This window comes from Calypte anna, chromosome 6 (assembly GCF_003957555.1).
Source record: "Calypte anna isolate BGI_N300 chromosome 6, bCalAnn1_v1.p, whole genome shotgun sequence".
In the NCBI taxonomy this organism is placed as follows: domain Eukaryota; kingdom Metazoa; phylum Chordata; class Aves; order Apodiformes; family Trochilidae; genus Calypte; species Calypte anna.
In genome coordinates, this window is record NC_044252.1 from 7,130,588 (window position 1) to 7,153,570 (window position 22,983).

The following is a 22,983-nucleotide window of genomic DNA, read 5'->3' on the forward strand; positions in this document are numbered from 1 at the left end:
ACCTTAGGAGCAGTCAGAAATTATATTTTATCCTGATGTTCTGTAATGCTAAAAAAAAAATTTCATAGTTTCTTACCAACTTAAACAAGATTTTTGGAAAACAATTCTAAATCCTTTTGTTTAGGAGGATGTTAGCCCCACTGCTACAAACCATGAAAGCTTTTATGCAACGTGTTTATTATTTCTCTCTCTTTAGGGTTTTATCTGCTTTTATTTAGCTATATTTCCCTCATGAAGTTCAAAAAATTACCTACTTGCTTACCAAAAGCAAATTGGGAATAAACATCAAAATGTCTGCATATGGCCATACACACGTATGCAATCTCACACTCATGCAAATACCTTTCCCTTTTACATCAATAACTTCCTTTTTACACTGCTACACAGATGGGAACAACTGCTACAGTAATGTACAGTACAAATTACTTAGTTATCTTTTGTGTCAATACTTGAATTATCAAATTTAATGCTAGATCTATCTATAGTGCTGTGCCATGTACATTCAAAGGAGGTAAAATTTCTCTGTCCTGGAAAGTAGGAGACAACACACACAACACTGCTTCAGAAGTTTTTACTTGTATTCCTACAAAATCATGTAAACATTAGCATACAGATCCAGGAAAAAAAAAATCAATATAATATAATGGTGCATAAACTGTAAGTTTAGAAGAATGTCAGGAACACATCAACAGCTTATAAATTAATATATATACAGTAATGGGTACTCATCACTAGGATAAGACACCTCAAAACTGAGGATGTTTGGTGCAAGAGCATTAGAACAACACAAGTGCTCTGACATCAAACTTGACTGTGAGGCAACATTGCAGTCTGTGTGACTGCCTGGTGTTGGGTCATATTACACATTCCATTTACTGCTAAAAAGTATAAACCAAAAGTTTTGATAGGAAGCGTTTATTTGAAATCATACAGCAATCATCCCTAGAGTAATAAAAAACTCAAAAAACCAGAATATTCCATAAACAGGCTCCTAGAAGAGTGAAACTGAAGCTTACAAGGCTGAACAAAGAGATCATCCACACCTCCATTCCACAATACTTCACACAGAGTACCAAAAGGCATCTCTAGCTAGAGAAAATGTTTCTGATCGTTTAGAAATAGAGAATGGTGGAGGGGGAAAAAAAAAGAAATATGCAGAGCATGTATTGGGCTGATGCAAAATTCCTCCTTCCATATGCAGCATTCTGGGCAATTTAGCTCTTTATTGAATTAGAAAGTCATGGGAATGTAACACCATTGATAGTTTTTAAAAACTGTACTATTTTGCTTTAAAAAAACCCAAAACAATCAAGAGAAATACAATCCTAAGTTTGTCTGTGATCGAAGTCATATTCAGTTTTTTTTCCAACATTGCCCCTTTGTGAGATCAGGGACACATGTCAGAATGCTGGATAAATCAGTCTTATGCAGATGACATATTAAACAGAAAATTAGTTGCTGTTTTCCTTTTCTCCTGTCTGTAAAACCAAAGATTTTCCATAGGGGGAAAAAGGTATGCGAGACATGCTCTAAAGAATGACATGAAATAAAAGGCATTCTTCTCCATATTAGAAAATTCTCAGTCATCAGTGAAAATACAGACTGCATAAAATGAGTAGAAATTATCCTGGAAACAGACATCTGACACTGCAAAAACTCTCTTTATTTGACACCCTATAATATGATCTTCAGAGAATGCTTCCAAAGTTAAAATATATTTTTCTGTTTCTAGAGTTGATGGAGTTATTCCATCTTATTTTGGTACATTTTTCATACCTGACAAATTTCTTCCCCTCACAATGAAAATTAATATTGCACTAATAAAGATGTATTTATTTACAAGAAAAGGAGGGTAATATCTGGCCACCTTATATAGCTTTCTGCTATATTTTCTTCCAACTACTTATGAACAAATTCTGTTCACCTTTTCTATAGGAAAACCTGAGTAGTAAGGTGAAGAAGGTTTGGCAGATAGCACCAATTTCCATTACTTGCCTCAATTAACAGGGAACATTTATCATCATCTAGAAGCTTAATGTAAATGCCCAAATAAAAAGCTTATTATAAAACATTGCTCTTCAGATTGCCAAAATGTGAGTTAACACTGAAACACCAGGAGCAGGAAAAAGATTTCAGATAACTCTGAGGACACAAGTTGCAGCCTCAGAGAAAGGTCTGAAATTGCAGCCTCAGTCTTTTCAGTGTAAGTGATGATGGGGAAAGCTACAGCTGGTGGGAAGGAAGAAACCCTTAAACTGCTGCATTTGTCACCTTCCAAGAAACACCATTAATGCAAAGGTGCAGCACTCTGAGGGTGTTTACAAATGACCCCAATTCTTTGTTCTGTCTTCCACCAGAGCAGCTCCAGCAGGGAATGCTTTGTTGTAAGGCAGACTGCCCACAGCTTCCAGCACTTAGTGCCCATCATGTGTTTTAGGCCTGGGGAGGTTTTATCTGACATTAGCCAAAAGGCTGATGTTGTTGATACTAGAGCCTTAGCTCTACATTTCCTGCTGTGTTTTTTTACTTGTATTGCTAAACTGGTAAATGGCAACCATGACAGACCAGAAAAATGAACACAGAAGAGGCTAAACTGAGCAATAAGGGCTTAAACTTAGACTGGGTTTAAACAGCTAATAGACAAATGTTTCATTGGATTGGCCCTGTACATAGACCTCAAAAAGTTTTACCACATATGTATCTGCAGTTTTGTGTAAACTATTAATGTACTACAGCAACACTAATTTGGTATTCACAGAGATAGTAATAGCACAGTTTTTACACAACTTTTGCCCTCTCTGCATCATTAATGTTCCCATGCCTAAAAAGGCACAGGCACAACAACCCTCTGATAAGGCCTCATGTTTTTACCTGTAGCCTGCACTTTCCTCCCACTGCTATGTAAGTGATTTCCATTTCTTGACTCCCATTACCCCTTGGGGATCTTACACTCACATGTATGCACACTGTGACAAAGGAGAACGGATAGGACAACATAAACACAACCAGAAGACCTTAATTCAAATGATGTTGCCATTAAAAGTCAACCTTGAGAAACTTCAAATATACTCAGCACGTCTAAGACCTTGTTCAGTGTTGTAACAGATAGCACCAACAAAAGTATTGAAGCATTTCACGTGCAAATTGTTTCCCTCTACACCTAACTTTGGTCACATTTCTCATTTTCCCACCCTTCCACCCTTGTTTTTATTTTGCTCCTTCACGCTGACTTTTAGGTTTGATTCAGTAAGACAATGCAGTTGTGAAATGTATTACAGCTCCTCCAGATTTTTTGCAGTTTTAACCAGCTATTAAAAAAAACAGATTTAACCCAGGACACAAAGGTAGATGAATGAAAAAGTTGTTAAGAATAATGAAGATACCATGTAAGGATGTAATCAAATTATGACAATTCTCAGTAAGAACAATCATTACAATGCTTCTCTCTAAAGTATTCCAGGAGTTACATGGCTGCCTGTCCTCCAGCACTAAGCTTACATGAGAAATTTAGGCAAGATCCCTGAAAAATAAAGGCAAAGAAGCACAGAGAAATTTTCTGGCAGCTTTCTGCAATCTCTTGACTGAAATACAAATATGTACTAAATATCCTGCTTAACAAGGTATAATACAAACCAGAATAAAGAATCTTTTCTGTCCACACATGAGCAAGATATTCATGTATGAAACCATTAAACAAAACCAATCTCATCTCTCCAAGTTGATTTTTTTTCTGTTGTTTGGGTAACATAACTACCAATGCAGCCAGTATATATTCCAGTATATATTAAGCCAATTCATAGATTATACCCAGCAAATCACACAGTGTACCAGTGGGAGGAGATGAACAGTATTCTATTCAAATACACTTATTTTAATCCTCAAAGCACAACCCTTTTTCTTCATCATCATCAGAATCTGCATAGGACTCAATGGTGGTGTATATGAAAGGGTACAGCTTGATATCTGGTCCTGAAGTAGAACAGCTTCTGCATTCTTCATTGTAATATCTCAGTAACAGCCTATAAATGTCCCCTTAAAAATAAAAATAAATAATTAAAAAATATGTCAGATCATGGAATCATCAAGGTTGGAGAAGACCTCTAAGATCATCGAGTCCAACTGTCCACCCTACAACCCCTAAACCATCTACTGTAGAACCTCATCTCCCATCTTTTGAACACCTCTAGGGATGGTGCCTCCACCATTTCCCTGGGCAGCCTGTTCCAATGTTTAACCACTCTTTCTGTCAAGAGATTTTTTCTGATACCCAACATGAACCACCCCTGGTGGTGCTTGACCTCATTTCCTCTTCTCCTATTGCTGGTCACCAGGGAGAAGAGGCCAACATCTGTGCCACTACAGCCTCGTGCCATATGAAGAAGACTCCAAATGAAGCCTAGAAATGCACTCTAGGGAGATAGTGGCTAGGAATATCTCTTTAAACAAGCAGTGAAAAGGAGGTGGACAATGTTACAGAAGGGATGTGACTGGTTCCAAGTCTGTTCAGAATACAGGGTGGGCTCCCTCAGCTGTCTGCTGAGCTTTCTGCAGAAGCCATCTGAATGTGAGGTTTGCATATATATAACTTAAAGTATTGCCAATTACCTACCTCTGTACCTCTGTCCCACAGATTAAAGACATTTAACAATTACAAGGGGACACAGAATACACTGCTTTTCTTGTACTGGTAATGGAGGATCAAGCAGGATTAAGCCAGGACCACTATAATACAAACTAATATCAAGAATGCAAAGGCAGGTTTTGCCTTCCTAGAGCATTTTGGTTATATTAAAAACTTCTGCAAATCTTCTGTCACATGTATCTATATTTCAGATTCTAGAGGGTAACTCCTAAGTGAATTAGAAAAGGATCCTACAAGTCTTAACACTGCCCAGTTAACACTGAATCAGAAGAGTTCTCCACTCTGGAAACAGGTACAAATAAACTGCTTGTGTTCAGGACTTGATGAGGATTCTTATTGGATGATTTCCACTTACAGAGACAGTTAAGTCTCTTCTCTGCATGAAAATATTTCTTTATGCTCACCAACAGTTTGTCCCTTCTCACACAGAAAAGTGTGCATGCTGTAAATATCCCGCATCAGCTCCGCATCTCCAAAGGTAAAATAAACAATATCACGTCCAGCCTCAGCAGCTGCCAGGATCTGTATTAAGGCTGAAACACAAAAGATTGCACAGATGAATACACAATAAAACAATTTGCTGAAGGGAAAAACACAGCCTCATTTTCCAGCAAATAATCATACCACCCACCTTCAGGTGAACGCTGCCAAGCAATCTGACCAACAGGAAAGCAAGAATTATTGCCATTTTTAAAAAATAGTAAAGAATACTGGGCACTGCAGCCCAAAGAGTTGAAGTATTCTGCTGGAGTCACTCGTGACAACCACCCTTACTTTCCTGATACACAATGTGCTTAAAAATCAAAGGAGTGGCTTTTGGTCCATGTTCACCCCCAGGCAGCATCCAGCCATTAATTTGCCCACTAAATGTGTGCAACAGCCTATGAAGGCAGAGAATCATCTTGCATCCTGGTTTGCATCAAGTCACAAAGAGTGGGGTGAAAAGCATCAGTCAGCACATCACAACTTCCATTCTCTACCAACCTTCAGAGGGAATGGGGTAAACCCTTTCACTAGGGAGACTACACAAAGATGAACCAAATTTTAGCTTCCATGAGAAGATCTATGGTCCTGACACCTCTTATGGCACAATTTAAGATGTCCATCTCACCTGCAATGCAAGTATTCAGTGTTGAATATGATGGCTCGTTCTGACCTACAAAAAGTGAGTGGCAATGCCAGGAATGCAATTCAGGTTATTTAACTTCTGGCTTTATGTCTGTCACACCTCACCAAACTGCAGACCAAGTTCTTTTAACAGCTAATATTACAAAATAGACAGACATGTATTTCTGTGTGGAAAAGAAAGAAGGCTGCCTCTCTTGGAAACAGAGTTCTGAATATTCCTCTTGAGAAATCATCTGGGGTACTGACCAATAGTCCAGCTGAGCCAAGCTAATGACCCACTGCAATCGGAAAAAGAGGCTCTGGTCCAGCTACATGTTCTCATTTCCTCACTCACCTCCTGACTTTTCTGCATCTCAGGTGCTCACCAGACATCTCAATGAGCCAATTACATTCACCAACCTGACAGAAATGTTATACAACAAAATAATCTAAGGTAATTGTTTTCTGCTATCTTAGCAATTGAACTGACCAAGTGAAGGGTTTGCTAAGAGCCAGAGCTGATGCAAGAGAGGACACCAGTCAAGAAGAGGAAAAGGAAAAACCAGGAAAGAAAACCCAGTATCTTTTCAGGTAGCACCAACCCATTACAAGAGTGCAGGTTTTTTCACCAACCAGTACTGCAGGGCTGGAGTGATGGAAATGCACATGATCAGTCACACACTCACTTCAAGTCATGTTACAGTAGTCCAGATAATGGACTCCAGCAACCATCTATTGAGGCTTGTATTTCAGAGCCTATGGGTGCAGTTCTGATATTAATTCTTTTCTTTCCTACCCAGCAAGTAGAGTTAATTAAAATGTGATTAATCCTGTCTTTGCAAAAATTAATTTTAAATAAAATAGTGTATGTACTGCATTACCAACTACTGGAGGAAACTAAACAGAAGGCTGTTCATAGCTCAGCTCAAGGATGTTTCACTTTTTTTTTTTAACATAACAAAGTACTGCATTCTTTAATAAAAAAATCCCTTGCAAACCCATAGCTAGAATTATCAATTACATGATCCACATGTCAAATTTATCTCAATCTGGGAATGATATTTTAATTACTGAACCAGATGTGGATTTGGTAAAGCTTCAGTGGTTCAGCTTTTAAAGGGTCTAATTAACTAGCTTGCATAGGGGAACAGAACCTAATGAATCTTATTAGTCATTCCAAACAAACAATGCAATTTTACTTGACAGAAGATATTAAAAATATACTGCTTATTTTGAATTGCTATGAATATTGCTATGAAACAAGGGTCAAAATTTCTACCAAGAATACAACTTCACAGTCTTCTGGGCATTAGTGATATATAACACCATGTGAAATTTCCTGTAAATGTGAATTTAATTTGTGGTACAGGGGACTCAAAGGATTTGGGCTCTCTTGCCTCTTTGCACCCAACTGATGTGATCCCATTTAACTCTTCTGGACTCACACCTGAGGGAACAGCAGTGCTGACAAATCTCCTTTACCACCCAGCGAGGGTGGCAGAAGCATCAGAAATCCCTCTGGGGACCCAGCTGACCTCACAGCTCAGTCCCTCTATTCAGAGGAGAGGGATGTTATCACCAGGGACCTCCCTGCAGTGGTTCTGTTGCAGCAGCACAGCCCAAGTCCAGAGGTGGCTGTGAGGAAAGTGAGACCAGAGACCCAGGAGGGGCAAGCAGAGCAGGACTGCAGTGCTGCAGGCACAGCAATGCTCTCTGGGCTGGACACCCAACACTCCCCGTGTCCTTACCTGCTGTGTGAGTTCAGAACTGCAGCATCTCAGTGTCCCATGCATTTAGGTGAGGCAAAATGCAAGCTTTTCTCTCCTCCCGCCAATCCTACAAGGGTCTTTCTAATGCCCATGGCAGTCCTGCTACTGAGCTTTATTTTCACAGATAAATATTCAGCTAAAGAATACTTTCTCACAATTGTTAGAATTATGTATTTATGAGATGCTTCAACAGATACTCTTTGTTGCATTGTCAATAACACTTTCCAATCTTTAGACAGTTGCATAGAGCCCCTGCAGCTAAATAATTATTAGATTATCCTCTCATTTGAAAAGCAAGACAAGGTCTTTCAAGTCTCCCAATTATATAAACATATTCTCTTCAGTATTTAGTCTTAAATTTATACTAAAATTTTGTGGAAATATCCCTAATTTAGCTAGAATATCTTTTTAAGTAACAGGTCTTTTACAATATCAGATGATTTTTCCTCTCTTAAGATGATTTTAGTTTATTGCATCATCGGGGACCTTGAGTGAAACAATTTTTAATATACAATCATGTTCTTTTAATTCATGACTAAAAAAAAAAAGATGAAATATCATAATGCATTATGGCTCTTATCCAGTTATATCCAATTACATCAAATATTTTGGTGGTTCTGAAATCTGTTACAGATCCAGATACTACTTCTGAAAGGCTAAGGATGTGTATGCAAAATGTTAAATGAAAAGGCAGGATTTTAAGCTATGAAAACTTGTCTTTACAATACATTGTCAAGCCTGTGTAGTCAACAAAGTTTTTGGGTGCAGTGAAACTGACACTGATAATCTTGGAGTTTTCTAAAATATATTTCAAAACAAAAAATTTATGAGTCCTATGAAGTACAAAAGATGATTCTCCACTGTAAGAAATTTGCAAAGCAAAAGAACCTCAAACAGCATTTTAAAGGAAACACAGAATCACTTTTAGCACTTAAGACTGACTGGTCAGGGCCTATCTGTGAAGTAGAAAATAGTTCATTTGGCTATCACTCATCAAATGCAACTCTGTTCTAAAAAACCATGCATGGCAAAATACTGTACTTTTTCACAGCACATATTTTAAAAAGCAAAAAAGAATGAAGCCATATTGTTTCTAGTCAGTATCAGCTAACAGAAAACTGAAATGACTAGTTCCATATCCAATAGCACATCGTTGTCATTTAATCCTCTTTATTAAGTATTGATTTTTCAGATTAATCTGAGAAATTATGCTGAGTTTACAAAAAGAGTAATGTAAGTGCAAGTTCAACCAATGCCTTTGTCAGGTCTGCCAAAAGAACAGAAGAAGACTTAAGAGTCACATATAAATTTAGATTAATTTTTCATAACAGCAGGAGTACTGTAAGTTGATACTAAGGTCTAAATGTAGTAGACTTTGGGGGAAAAAAAAAAAGGTTGATTCAAAACTGGAGGAACTGTTATTTAAATAAAAACTCAAACTAAAATAGTAAATTAAAATAAAACTTGAAAGAATATTCAAGCCTTTACACACTTTTATTCTGCCCTGAGTTCATATCCCAGTTACAAAGCACCACAACTCATGACTCTTCTTATGGGCTACCTCACCAAGTGGACTCAACCATGGCAATCCTTGTCAGTGTGCTTCAGTTTTGAGCTCTGACCAATGGGGAGGAGAAGTAAAGCATTGCAGAGAGCAATCCCTGTCCTGCAGGTTGCATTTAGTGTTGAATAATGGCTTAGATCTGATGATCCATATTGTTATCAGAAATATTAAAAGTATATACTTGGGCTATGACAACTCAAATCCAAGAGGATTTGAACCTTATACAAATCAAAGCATTTATTAAAGACTCCTAACATGATAATAATCAAGTATGGTCAGATCTCACAGAAACTGCTACTTCTGATATCGACGATCTGCCTTTGGCAGCCCTTTCTATCTAATCAAAATAAAAAAACAACTGTCAGAATATCAGTGAGTGTTGAAAAAATAAAAATAGATGCTTAATGAGTAAGATAAATTAAGAAAGAAAACTTACAAAGCTGGCAGCCTTATGATTGTTTGTCTCAATGTAACTACCTAAAGCTGTTCAGAAAAGCAGACTTTAAATACTCTTTATATGTTTAAAAACAACAAAAATGCAAATTTATACTTAAAATTATATGAATCAGGATATCAATTTAAATGTCAGGATCCATCAGCTCTTGACTTGATGGGGAAAATTCTCAAGTTAATGCAGGCATGTGATACCTGCTGCATTATAAATACTCTAAAAATAAAACATCAGAAAGTGAGTGATATTGCAGGCAAGTCAGGAAAGAACGAAGCATGTCTGAATGACTGGAAACCTCTCTGACATACAGCAATTATGGTACATAGCATATTAAGGAGCAAAACTCAGACATTAAGCATTGCCAGCAAGTTTGTGAAGCCTTGTAAATTAGCAGGTACTTTAAACAGTTTTGCAGAGATATGAATTTTAGGCATAATCTAAAAAGATTGCTTCAGAGAGGTTGACTGATTTATATGACTGAAAACTGCAATAATATGTTCTTCTGTGAACTATCTCTATGTGTCAGTGCTTTTGAAGGCTTCACTGCTACAGGCTCTTATAAACCCAGCATCTCACCATCATGTACTTACCTCAGAATTTAAACTGAAAGCAGCAAATAGAGTCAGCATCCATTTTTATTGTTTAAGGCCACATCACTCATGGCTTAAACATCAATGCTAATAAAACAGTTCTACAGTCTAAGTATTATTCCAATCCTTGGCTAAAATTTGGACAAGACAAGGCCAAGAATCAAAATCTAAGTTATTTGATAAATTTGTACATTAATAAGTTGCTACAATTTACCTTTTAATCGGGAGTCCCCTCCAAAGGCACCACATCCCCAGTTTCCTGTGGCTATTGCAGAGAGATGCTGAGGTGGAACATTGGGTCGAGAAAAACCACAATAGGCCTGGAGGCAGACAAGAGGCAGAAAATGAAGCTGACAAGCAACCTGCTGCAATATTTTCAAACAATCAGATGAGAACAACATTCAGTATTTTCTTCACACAATACCAGATTCAATACTTCAATTCCCCATTATATTCCTTTATATTTAAGTCAATCGCTAGAGTACTGAGGGCAAGAATTTTGTCTTATTTGGATTCAAGTTAAAAATTAGATACAGGTGCTGAATCCTAGGGATTTTATCACACCTACAGGAAATGTTCAGGATAGCTAGAAAAGAGAATAACTAATAGTAGATTGTGTCATGTCTGCTGCTTCTCAGCCCACTTAGCTGAGTGGCAAGTGAACTGCTTTAGAATAGAATAGAATGATTCTATGATTCTAACTGCTTTGTCCAAGGTTCCTGGAATTCCTCAAAACTGAAGATACAAATGGTATCTTAGAATACAGGTCAAATGCAAGAAATGAAGGTGGGAGTAAAAAGTATGATATTGACTAAAATCTCAAGGTAGATGCTTCCATGTACAGAAAAAAAAGATAAATCTCTTTGGAAGTTTTTCAACAGTGAATTTGGTCCAGCTGTCTGGTAGACATTGAAGAACCAAGAGTTCCACTCCCATCTGACCTAAGCTGCAAATTCAGACTTCTCTTAGTCATAATTTAGCTGAGTACCATGATTTAGAGTTTGTGTAAGAAGCCCTTACACTTCACCAGGGGCATGCAGCTTCTTGAGCTCTTCAAAGTCACAGCTATTTGTGTACCTGATGTCCAAAGCACATCTGTAGGCAACTGGTAGGCAAAGCAAGTGAGAACTCTGTCTGTGTGCATAATAGTTCTTCAAACTCAGTCCTCTCAGTGAGGGAAATGTATTGGTGTTGCAAGAGGATGTCATTTCCTTTTCAGCTTTTACATAATGGGAATCAGTTCCCAACTCCCCAGGATATGGAGAACAAAAACTGCCTCATCAATAAGAAAGTCAGCAGATACTTGGAAGGACTTCAGCAGTCATATAATAATGCATAATACAGTTGTATTTCAAAATGTGTGCATATGCTGTGCTTACTGAGTCCTGATTTATTAAATCATAATTGAAACAGAGTCGCATCTTATTTCATAAACTTGTTTCCACCCACAGTACATTAAAAAAAATATTTAATTTGTTAAAATATTATAGAATCTCTAATAAAGTGAATGATATTTTTACTTTAATAAACACAGAATTAACTCAGGTTTAAATTTTTCTTTAAATGTTAATCAGTCCTCAATAATCAGCCAAACTGACACACTGTATCAAAGCTGCATGGATCTTCCATAATTTGTTTTAAAAATCCACACAAAATCAATAATATTGAAAACTGCAGGCAGATCATAAATTCACTAGAGTAGGTAATTTGAATTTTGTACTAAGATATCACTGAAGTTTACAAAATTTATTTACTGTCTTTTTCAGGGCTAATTTCATTACCAACCATGAAGAAACAAACTGATGAATGTACCTTTACTCACGATGCCAAGGCTTTATGAATAAATTAAATTAGTCCCTTCAGCCTTGCACATCATTTGTGGGAGGCAGGAGTGTGTGGAAATAAAGCTTTCAGATATATTCCCTTTCCCATTAGGAGCATACTGCCATATGCTTGAATCAACTTAAAATGCCTCCTATGCTATTCTATACCCTCCTGTACTACAGAAAGCAAGAAACTTTAACAATGGTAGTATTGTGCCCTTGTATTTATCACCCTTGCTAAAGCAGAGGCCTGTTGCTTCTATAATTAGTATGTTTTGAACCTAAACACAAACAGACTAATACAGTACAACTCTATAATCATTCTTGTACTTCACTCAGTAAAAATAGAAGTGCCATTGCTATAATAGGCCACAGAGCCTTCACTACCTATGCCTTATAATAGCCATGCACAGCCCTCATTCTGGCCCATTAGTCTCCTTATTAACTTAAGAGAACATGCTATGTGGACTGGAGATGGATACCAGGCAGCTCTTGTTAGGAGAGAAATTTTATATATGGGATAACAGCAAAGGCCTTGAAAACACTGGTGCAGGTTGGAAGCTGAGACAGCTCATTAATGGCAATTACTAGGCACTTAAACAGTACCCCAAGAACTGATTAAAGATTGCTTTAGCTTTCAGAAAAGCAAAGCAAGAAGAAAAACAAGTAACGTGAAAGCCATGCAACAGGATAAAGCACTTGCCATGGCTTAGGAAAGTAACCCCATGTTCCCAAACATCATGCAGTGCATAGTCCAGGGCAGAGATCAAGGGCTGGGAACCATCTAGAAACTTGTATTTTATTTAAGGACAAAATCTTAAATTAGGAACAGCAGGGGAGAGAAAAAAGATGCCCACTGCCCAGCTTCCCTTGTCAAAGAGCTCTTCAGCCCTCCAACTTCAACAACTGAGACTGTCAAGGGTGACAGCTATTGGGGGCAGTGCAGTTTTGCATATACACAGCTAACACAGGGTAAGGTCAAGGACTGACTGCCTTGAATAAATAGTGATAAAGATTAATAATATTTATGTGTTATTAGTAGGAAGCATGGTGTTTCTGACTGTCAGTCTTAAAGGTTTGTTTAAAGGACTGAAACTGCTCTGACTTGACCAGTTTTCTTAACATCCTCACTATTACTCTAACTGGCATGTAATACATACACATGCTCAGTTGCCACAGCTCTTGTGCCTATTGCCCAAATAAAGATAGATGATTTATGAACACCTGGATCTGATCTCAAGAAGATATCAATATATGAAAAGAACCCCCCAGGTAATATGGCAATAACCCAAGAGCAAACAAGAAAGGTAGAAGAAAATCAAGTGGCACTGTATTTATGGACTCTTTCCATATTAAAAGATGCAGCCCTCAATCCCCCTCTCCACTTTGACTGCAGGACTGAATAAGGTTTGAGAGACAATCAGTGGAAAAGGAATTAAATCATAATTTAAAAGCAGGACAGGAAAGAGTTAACACCATATATACCCAAATTTCACCCAAAATTTTGAATTAAATTCACCTTTGAATAGCATATCAAAGGGTAAGAGCCATTCTATCAGACAAGTTTCTGCTTTAGTACTGGAGAGCAAATCCCTGAAGTACACCTTTTATAAGAGACAACTAATCAAGAACTTTCTTAGCTGTAGATAATAATACAAAAACATTTTAAAAGTTGCTACAAATATCAGACTGCAGGTCACTGTAAGAAGTTTCTCACCTTGTTGAGCTCTCTTCTAATTTTCTCAGGACTGAACTGATCAAGGAAACGTCTGAAGTGAAATGCATCTATAGCAACAATTTCAGTGTAGCGTCGCTGCCATTCATCCCTAAAGTTGGTGGGAGAAGAAAAGGAGCTGATGACATCAGTTGCTTATTATTTGCCATATAGTCATGATCCAAAATGAGCAATCCCCACAAAGCTTCTCCCTTAGAAGAAGCTAGAAAGGTGAGATCATAACAGACAGTGGACCAATTTTTTTCTTTGTGGGTCAGGAATGAAAGCAGATCCAGAAATGGGACAGGTTATAAATTCAGAAATACCTGGCTGGACTCTGGCCATAAACGTGAAACAAATCTTATTACACAGCACTGCTTATTAAGTAAGAACCTTTGTTCTTACTTAATAAAGGTCAAAGTGTCATGCTCCAACATTTAAATGAGAGTACATTGTGTATGTTTCCATAGGAAATGAATAATTTTTTACACATGCTATAACATTGTGGGAGAAATAAATTCAAGTGCTCAGAGCTTTCTACTCAGATTCATGATACTAAATCTTGTTTAGCCACACATCAGCTGCCCTGTGGCTCCTGAGGTATCACTGTCAAACTTGTGACATTACAATCCACATGTCAGTATCTGAACAAAAACTTGGATTAAAAACATGTAACAGTAAAAGATGTTGGTTTAAGTACTTACATATTGACAGGTACCATTATTAGCATTAATCTCACTGTTAATATGTGATAAATTTCTCAGCTTGTTGGGTCTTCTAAAGAGACCAGGGTCAAACAGTCAAATCCCCTAAGGCAAATACTAGGAAATACTTAACTAGTTAAGTTTTCAAATTTGTAACACTTATTTATTCCTTGACTTGAAATACTTTTGTGGAACTTTACCTTGGGGTCTTATCTTCATGGCTTCTTGCCCACCGGTAAGTTTCTGCGTAGCCTGTGTATTCACTATACTGCTCAGTACCTGAAACAAAGAATTTTCCATATTACATCCAAAATACCCATTTTTTCACTCAGCAGACCTTTCCTAGGAATCACTGCTTCTCCAAATGAACACTCAGCTCTCGGAAGCAATGGAAAATAGAGTTTGTATCTGCACCAGGAATACAAGACCTTCTAACTAGCTTCTTTTCCACTGCTGATGTGTAGCATCCACCACAGAACATTACAGGTGCAGATCTGTGTATGCTGCCCAGTGTATTTGTGTACCTAACAAATTCTCAGTTATCACAGCAATTAAAGGCACTAAATGGAGTGAAAAGCCACTTCTCTCTACTGCAGTGCTCAGAACCAAGAAGCTACTTCTGAAAAACTTTAAGAACACACAAACCATGGTCTGGAAGGAACATACTTGGTGCTCTGTGAAAAAGTCCAGCAGGATATCCTGGGTAATCCACTAAGGGCTGTAAGAAAGTTGCTCATCAAAACGTCCACTAATTTTAGCTATTAATATTTGCTATGCCAGTTCATTTTCAAAGTTTTATCTGCTTTAACTAATAGAGTGAGGATCATAATCTTTCTAAAAGGCTGCTTTTCATTGTGTTTTACCAACAGTCAGAATCTTGCTTCAAAACCTGGAAATGCAAAATGTTTCAAACAAATACTCCTATAAGTAGTGCCACAGTAAAATCACAACTTTTCCACCTGTTTTGAGCTCACAACAGATGCATTTCAGAAGTGGGGGATGGAAAAGAATAACTTTTTTTGAAGATTTCAGCTCACAGAGGGACAGTTTAGCACAAGTTATAAACAGTAAAAGAAGGAAACTTAATCAGTGCCTTAATTACAGTGACACCTGCTATGCCTACATATATGATGTAAAAATAGGTTTTAGAAAGACAGGTAAGCTGACAGCACAAAACTTCTGCTTACTATGGCAAGAGTAATGCCTAACTATAACACAGACTGGAGACACTCTGAGAATAAAAACATTTACATTTAATCTCAGCTTTTTCATCTCTAAATGAAAATAAAAAAGTTGAACAATCAGAAACAAAACTATTAACTTTTAATCTCATCTGGCAAGGGTATTTGAATGCTTGACCCGGCTAGTAACACAAGCACAAGAAACAAGTTGTTAAAACTGCTTTCCTCCTCCCCCCCCCCATTTACCTAACTTTATTTTCACTGATAAGACTTACAAGCACTTCTTTAAGTCATGTGCCCTGCTATCTACCAACTATTTAATTAGATCTGTCTAGATGATTAACCATACTGAGGGCACTCAAGGCTACTCTGAAAAGTTTCTATGCAAAATGCGTGGGATGAGAAAAGATTCCTCATCCAGAATTCATTTCCTGGTAAAAACACAAAGTTCCCAAAATTGTGATGACAGAATAAACCCCATATATTCACACACATCCATGTCCTTGTACAAAGGACAAATGCAAGCAGCTTAAATATTCAGGAATCTGCCTCCTAATTGAATTACAGACTATCAATCCTCAGCAAGAAGGTTTACCTTCTTCTGATGAAGGTAAAGTTCAGTTTACTGATTTGCTTGGAAAAAATGTCAGAGCAAATAGTAAGGCAAGACAGACAAGGGAAGCATGTGACTTTTCTGAGAGCATTCTTTTAGGGACAACTTCAAAGCTTCCAGGCTTTGAAAAGCATTTCTTCTGGTGTCCAGCATGTGGAAAGAAAAGACTAAGTTATCAAAATATTGTAACAGGATAGAATAAATGACAAAGTATTGAGCTGACTTCTTCAAAGTTCCTTGTTTTCATTAAATTTATGGAAGTGCAGTGTCTGATGATGAAAGCACCAGGAAACAAACAGAAAAGCAAATAATAATAATAAAAAAAAAAATCAATAACAGAGAAACCCAAAGAACTCACATGAACTCCAAACTCATGTTCCAGAAGCCCAAAGTTACTGACAATCAATAGATCTTCATAAGAGAAATTTATTAGACAAAAACATGTTTTCAACTGGCAGTACTTTTGCCTGTGACCTACTGGGATACAAAGTGATATTTCTGGGAGAAGCAGTATGGCATAAATGGCATATGCTAGTGGTTCTGATAAATGTGGGGGCTTTGGGGTTTTTTTTGTTTTGTTTGTCTGGGGTTTTTTGGAGGTTTTTTTTTTTTGTGGGAAGAACAAACAAAAAGCCACAAATGCAGCATAATAGCAGTTCCACCAGAACTTTAAAAACAGGCTACAAAACCTCAAAGTCAAGAGAAAGTACACACAAGTATCCAAGATACATTCTTTGTAAAATTCATGGTAAATAGAGCACCAGACAGTGAAATTGCCATGGGTTAGTGCTTACTGGACCTCATTCATCTAGGAGTTGCAGTTATTACTAAATAGAAACATCCCTTTCTCAGACTCCACAGTCTAGCTTTTTATTGGCATATGATTTGTATGGCTTTATTAAGTTCCCAGGGATTGGGAAAAACCTCACCATACTGTCCCTCTAGTATTTCTTATGAGGTAGAAATCATACCTCTGAAGAGGCTGTACCACTAATTGTGAATAAAAAGGAGTACATGTGAAAAGCAAGAGATTATAGTTTTGTAGTCACCAATATAAGCACTTTTACTGCCAAAATTAAGGAGAAGGTCCTTCTGTCCCTTTCAGTCAGCTCCTTCTGATTGCTATTTGGCACCATCATTGGTCTTCTGGTTCTCCAGACAGTGGCACAATCAGCCTACAAAACCCAGCTGAAAACCAGCTTTTTCCCTCAGTGTAAACTTTGAGCTGAACCAAATGATCTCATTTACTGAACAGGTAACGTGCTCACAAGTCTCTGAAAATACATTGCTGCAACGTGGTCAGGACTGACTGTTGTGCAGTCTGTAGATTTAAAGCAAACATGGAACACAGCCTCATATGCTCTTAATGCTGCCTGAGTATGTGTGAACTCAAAGAGGGGAGGAGAAAACAAAAACCAGAGAAAAACTGAATGAAAACCACTGACACTTATTCACAGCTCTACCAGAAATACAGCTGTGGGAATGTCTGGCATTGCTGCTGAAATTTCTGTAGGCAGATGTCTGTGCTGAAGAACTTAACTGTTTGCATGACCAGTTCCATATTCGTTACATCAGTGATCTTAACCAGATGCTGTGAAATCACAGCAAATTTAATTTCTTTCCAATTTCTGAGAGTCTTCTGCAAATTTAAGCTGCACAGTTAATACCCATTAGGCTGCTGAGTCAAGATGCATCACAAGGAATGTAATTAATCAAGAGGATTGTGACACGCAGAGGAGACTTGGCTAAGAACTGAGATGGAAGATGTCCAGGCATGAAATGAAAATGATGGAATGGCCATTTCCATTAGAGGAGAACACCATATCACAAATACTAATTGTAAAATGTTATAAAGTACTCAAAAAAACTAAAAGAAGATTGCTGCAGTGAAAAAGCATTCTCACCTTTATTTTTTTCATGCCAAACCAATATTTTTTGCAAGGGAGTGGAAGGTCTTCCAAATAATTCACTCAATGCTTTCCCCCAATCAGTTATTCCAGATTGATAGCTGTGCTCTCTTTTTACCCTCCCCAGAAGAGCCTCAACCCAGAGATCATTACTTCAATAAGTTAATCTTGTTTTAGTATCATATACAAAATACACAACAGAAATCAGTGATGGCCAAGAATATTCTGACTCATTTTTTAAAAAGGTAATAGCAAAAGCAAATTTATCAAAAAGTTTTCACAGAAAAGGCATTTATTTTGGCAGGGTGGAAAATCAAAATAAAACACTACACCTTAAAAAGATTAACGGGTATAAGATGGAAAATAAAACATACTCTGCCTGGTACAATCAATAGCTCAAGACAGAGACAGATTTGCAAGATATAAGCTCAAATGTTTGGTCTGCATGCATGTGAGATAAAGAACCTCTCTGGAAGAATTTTTCCAAGAAATGTGCTCTAATACCTGTACAAATTCCTGACATAATCTATTACATTATTTGCCCAGAGATTTGTCTCCAATCAAATATTTTTTCTTTGTAGTTGCTCTCTGGAGTGACTAAAATACTATGGCATCATTTTATTTTTCAGTCATGAAAAATGCTCACTTGTATGGAACTGAGACACAGCATGACCTGAGCCTCCCCAGTTCTTAATTGTGACATTCAGTGTTTTGATGCTGTTTTGATCCAATGGATAATAAACCATTCCAAGTTCTATGACAGAGATGGAGACAAAAGGAAAAACACTTTCAGCAAAGCACTGGACAGAGAGTGCATCTCCAAACACAGGCCCTCAACAACACACTAAAGCATTTAGTATTTGATCTTGTCATTACAAACCCATAACAAACTTACACGTAATGCAAACACACATTTGTAATTTATGGGTCAAAATCCTTAAAAGACATTTCCTCATTTTCTACTCTTTTTAATAGATGCTGATTTTCTGCTCTTCTATTTCCTCCCTTTTTTTGTAACTTGGTACTTTTTTTGTAACTCCTCTCAGAAGTCCAGTCCCACTTATCACATTACATGTTAAAAATTGCACAGAAGAAAAGAAAAAAAAACAACAAAACCACAACAGAAGCATTACCTGTCAATATCTGGTCCAGCTAATACCTGGTGATAGTGGATTTCACCTATATCACCCAGCAGTACTCTTTAGGGAGGCCTGAAGACACTGACTCCTCAAACACTTTCATAAAGGATAAAAAAGTTCTCTCTGTTTGTATCTTTATTTTCTTTCCCTCACAAAACATCTTTTGGAACAGCAACCCTATGGTTTTAAGAGATGCAGTGAAGAAGGAAGCTCTTGGTCAAATAAGTATTGACTTTTTATTTTGCTTCTTGTTTTTCCATCCTTGCAGCATTTAAGCTTCAATTTGAAATATAAGTTCTATATGCAAAACCAGCATAAGATGTGAAACATTTTCTGCAAAACTAACCTGTGATGATAAGACACTCATTGTGATCCAGGACTTCAGTGATGAGCCTTGATACAATTAGTTCTGGGTTGATTAAAAACCGAATTTCTTCTTGTACCAGTCCTGCCCCAGTCACACCACCTCCAACAAAACGGTTTGCAAAGTCAACCTAACAAAAGGATGTTTAGGAGGATTAGGATATTATCAAACAAAGTAAGATCCTTTCATCTACCAAGGTAAATAAAGTTCTGTACAAATTTTAACAATTCTGCTAAAATCTGCTGCTACCACTTAAAAATACAAGCAGCAGGACAGAGCCTGACAAACACCATGCCTTTTTTTTCCTTTCTACTTCTCAGAAAACTTAAGTGGAACAGCAAAATAAAGTGTTGCACTCAAATGCTGAATCCAGTATTTGGGTTTTCTCTGGAGAGAATTTAAGAATAAAAGACATTTCAGTGAATGTGAGAGATGCAAACAGCAAATGACAGTATTCTTTTTCTGTTTTATGGACACTGAAGTATTATTAAGCTGTCCTTTAATATGCATGCTGCCCTAGCTGTCCACACTGAAGGATGTTTAGATTTCCACTGACCCTGTACCAGTTGTTCTGTACCTAAAAGAATCTCATGAATTCTACTTGAAAGGCACTTGAATAAGGCACATAATTTTGACAATCATTAAGGTTCCTGTTTGAAACAGAGAAGTTTTTGACTATTTTTTTGCTGCAACAATGCATACTTTGCAAATTGCATTTTTATCTAGACAACAGTTATGAAAGTATTTGGTTTATTCAATAAAGTGATTACTATTTATGTAAATTAACTGTCCATATAAACATTTAACTGTCCATATACACATTTATAATTTTCAGTCTCTTCATCTTTCAAATGCTGTTAACTTCTTACTGATTATTACTTAGATAGCTGATGAGAGCACATTTACAGGAGTGGAAAAAAAGTTGCTGGAGCAACATGAACATCTGTGCAGATTACAAACTGACTCAAGTCAAGTCTAATACACACTACCAGCAAGTGTTCCCAAAGTCTGTCCTGAAAATACCAACACACTTCAGCTGTTTAAAATTTGCTGAACTTGACTGTGATATAAAAAATAACATGAAAACTACCCAAATGTTCAGCACATCAGAGCCCCCAATGCACTTTAACTGTGCTGATGAGCTTGAGCTCATGACATGTGCTTGAGCCCCCAGCACATGGTCCCATAAAAAAAAACACACCCTGGACCTTGCCTAAGGCACATCATGCCTGTCCATGCCCAACCCTGTCCTCTGCTGGTGCCCACTTGCTGTCCAGATGTCCAGAGTTGACTGTAGTGACCTGACTCATCTCCTTGCTTTGCTTGATGGCCATAAACCTGTCAGCAGAAACTACTATTGTCATTGCCCCTGCTCTGCTTGTCCCAGCCAGCAACCCTGCCTCCTGCACTGTCTTGCTTTGGTCATCCTGCTGCCTCCTGGAGAGAGCTCTCTCCACCTAAGCAGAGATATTTTGTTTGGTAAGACTTGAAAATAGTCAGAAGGAAAAATACCACATCCGAGGCAAGAGGCATTTTTACAGAGGACAACAGAAACAGTACATGAAAAGGCATAATTCAACCTTCCCTCACATCTGAGGTTCTACTATAGTTGAGTAAGAGACACAGAACAGATATCATTGAGCAGTTGCTGAGTTCTTAGTAATTGTAATACACATCTGAGTGCTCAAGTTTCATAAAATCATGAGACATTTTAAGGTTTGAGCAAAAAGCATCACAAAACAGAGTCCTATTCTCCCTTCCTTTACAGCACTTACTCTTGGCTAGAGAAGCTGTAATTTTGGTTTTGAAAATGCACTGTGGAAGGCTTTTTTTTTTTTAAATAAAACCAAACAACAAAACAAACCCAAGAAACCCCAAAACCCAAACAACTAATTTAAAAACTCAAATGTGTTCCTTGCTATAGATATGCACAGGACACCCTCCTTATGAATTTTTTTTGCTGACTGGCTCCCAAACTGAAACAGTGGTGCTGGCAGCAGCAACAAAGTCTCCTGAACCACTGACCTGACCACTGTCTGGGGCACAGGAATAATTTTTAAAAAAATAAGCTGAAATGCTTGACAACTCATCAAGATCACAGCCTGAAACTTATCTTGTCAATCTTTGATCCTGGTGTGAACCAAAAGACCAGAAGCTGCCAAGGGCTTGTTATTTTCTGTCAGCTCTTTCTGTACCAGGTACATGTGCAAACCTAGGTGAGCTGGGAAATACTGACAGTACTAAGGCTGCCCATGGAATTAATATTGATGTTTCTTTTATGCTGCATAACATCTTGTCATTTAAGTCACTTGAGGATAAACAAGTAACTTCATTAAGCTGGCAGACCATAAAAGCATGACAAAAACCATGACATAAAGCCCATTTACTGCTATATGTGCTTACCTGTAGCATACCTTGTCCATTGCTTTCAATAGTGCCTTCATAGCTGACGTGCAATCTAGACAATTTTTTCTGAGATCTAGCATTGAGGAAAAACATTGTACAGAAAGGATGATTACACCATCTCCAACACAAAGACATCCGTGAGAAAAGAAAACCCATTCCATCCCGAAGTTCTTACACACCTTAAATGTAAAAAAAACCCAAAAACCTAATGGATTAAAGAAAATGCATTTGCATTTCAGAATCAATTTGTAAGGTTTAATATAGTTAATTGTTCAGTTTCTCCACTTCTTTCACCAGAAAAACTCAAATCTGAAATTTCAGTGCTGTTTTCCCACAAGTTTGTCCCAAATGAACTCGTTAAGATTTAAAAAAGCTGGTTAGTACCCACGTTTCATTATATATTTGCTGTTATTTCTGAAATCAAGTCACCTCTCTCTTCTTTTCACACTCATGCAACAGCACCAATGACCAATGTTACTGTTTTAAAAATGCACTTAAGACTTGCTGGCTACACAGGCCAAAAAACATACTGGAAAGCTCAGGGCCCTCAAACTAATCGTAGCAGTTCACCCACACCCCTCTGTACTTCTCTCCATAACGATGCATCCCAAACATTGTTCCATGTAGTACTTCCAGGCCTGAACCAATTCCATTTCAGTGGGATCCAGTTATCATTGATGCAAGAAATTTCTTAATTAGCAGGATTAAAGGACTTACCTTTCCCAGTCTGGAAATTCCTGGAGACACTGCCTTGTAAATGTCACCAATCCCGTAGGTTCTACAGGCAAACCAACCCCAGAAGAAAATGTATTAACTGCTGGAGCTTTAGTCCTTAAGTGTATTTTAAGTGATAAGCTTTTAAAATCACAACAAACATCATTCTTGGCAGAAGCACAAGAATGCTTAACTTTCCTCAAAAACAACTCAGAATCTTCCCCTGACAGTCCATGCTCAACTTGAAAATAAGTTACAAGACCAAAATATTAACTTCTCTTCTCTTTTTGGAGTT

The 22,983-nt window shown here is 37.5% G+C and overlaps 1 protein-coding gene across 3 annotated transcripts in view; it reads right to left on the reverse strand.

Moving 5' to 3' along the window:
- Positions 1 to 555: 555 nt before the first annotated feature.
- The window catches only part of PARG (poly(ADP-ribose) glycohydrolase), a 61,582-nt gene continuing 39,154 nt past the window's right edge, over positions 556 to 22,983 (reverse strand). For all 3 annotated transcript variants that reach the window (XM_030453766.1, XM_030453767.1, XM_030453764.1), the window contains 8 exons: positions 22,692 to 22,752; positions 21,972 to 22,047; positions 19,551 to 19,698; positions 14,565 to 14,643; positions 13,664 to 13,772; positions 10,338 to 10,443; positions 5,047 to 5,175; positions 556 to 4,032 (listed from right to left, as the gene is read on the reverse strand). In XM_030453766.1, the coding sequence (XP_030309626.1) occupies positions 3,872 to 4,032; positions 5,047 to 5,175; positions 10,338 to 10,443; positions 13,664 to 13,772; positions 14,565 to 14,643; positions 19,551 to 19,698; positions 21,972 to 22,047; positions 22,692 to 22,752 (869 nt within the window). In that variant the 3' untranslated portion in view covers positions 556 to 3,871. The remainder of the gene's footprint in view (positions 4,033 to 5,046; positions 5,176 to 10,337; positions 10,444 to 13,663; positions 13,773 to 14,564; positions 14,644 to 19,550; positions 19,699 to 21,971; positions 22,048 to 22,691; positions 22,753 to 22,983) is intronic.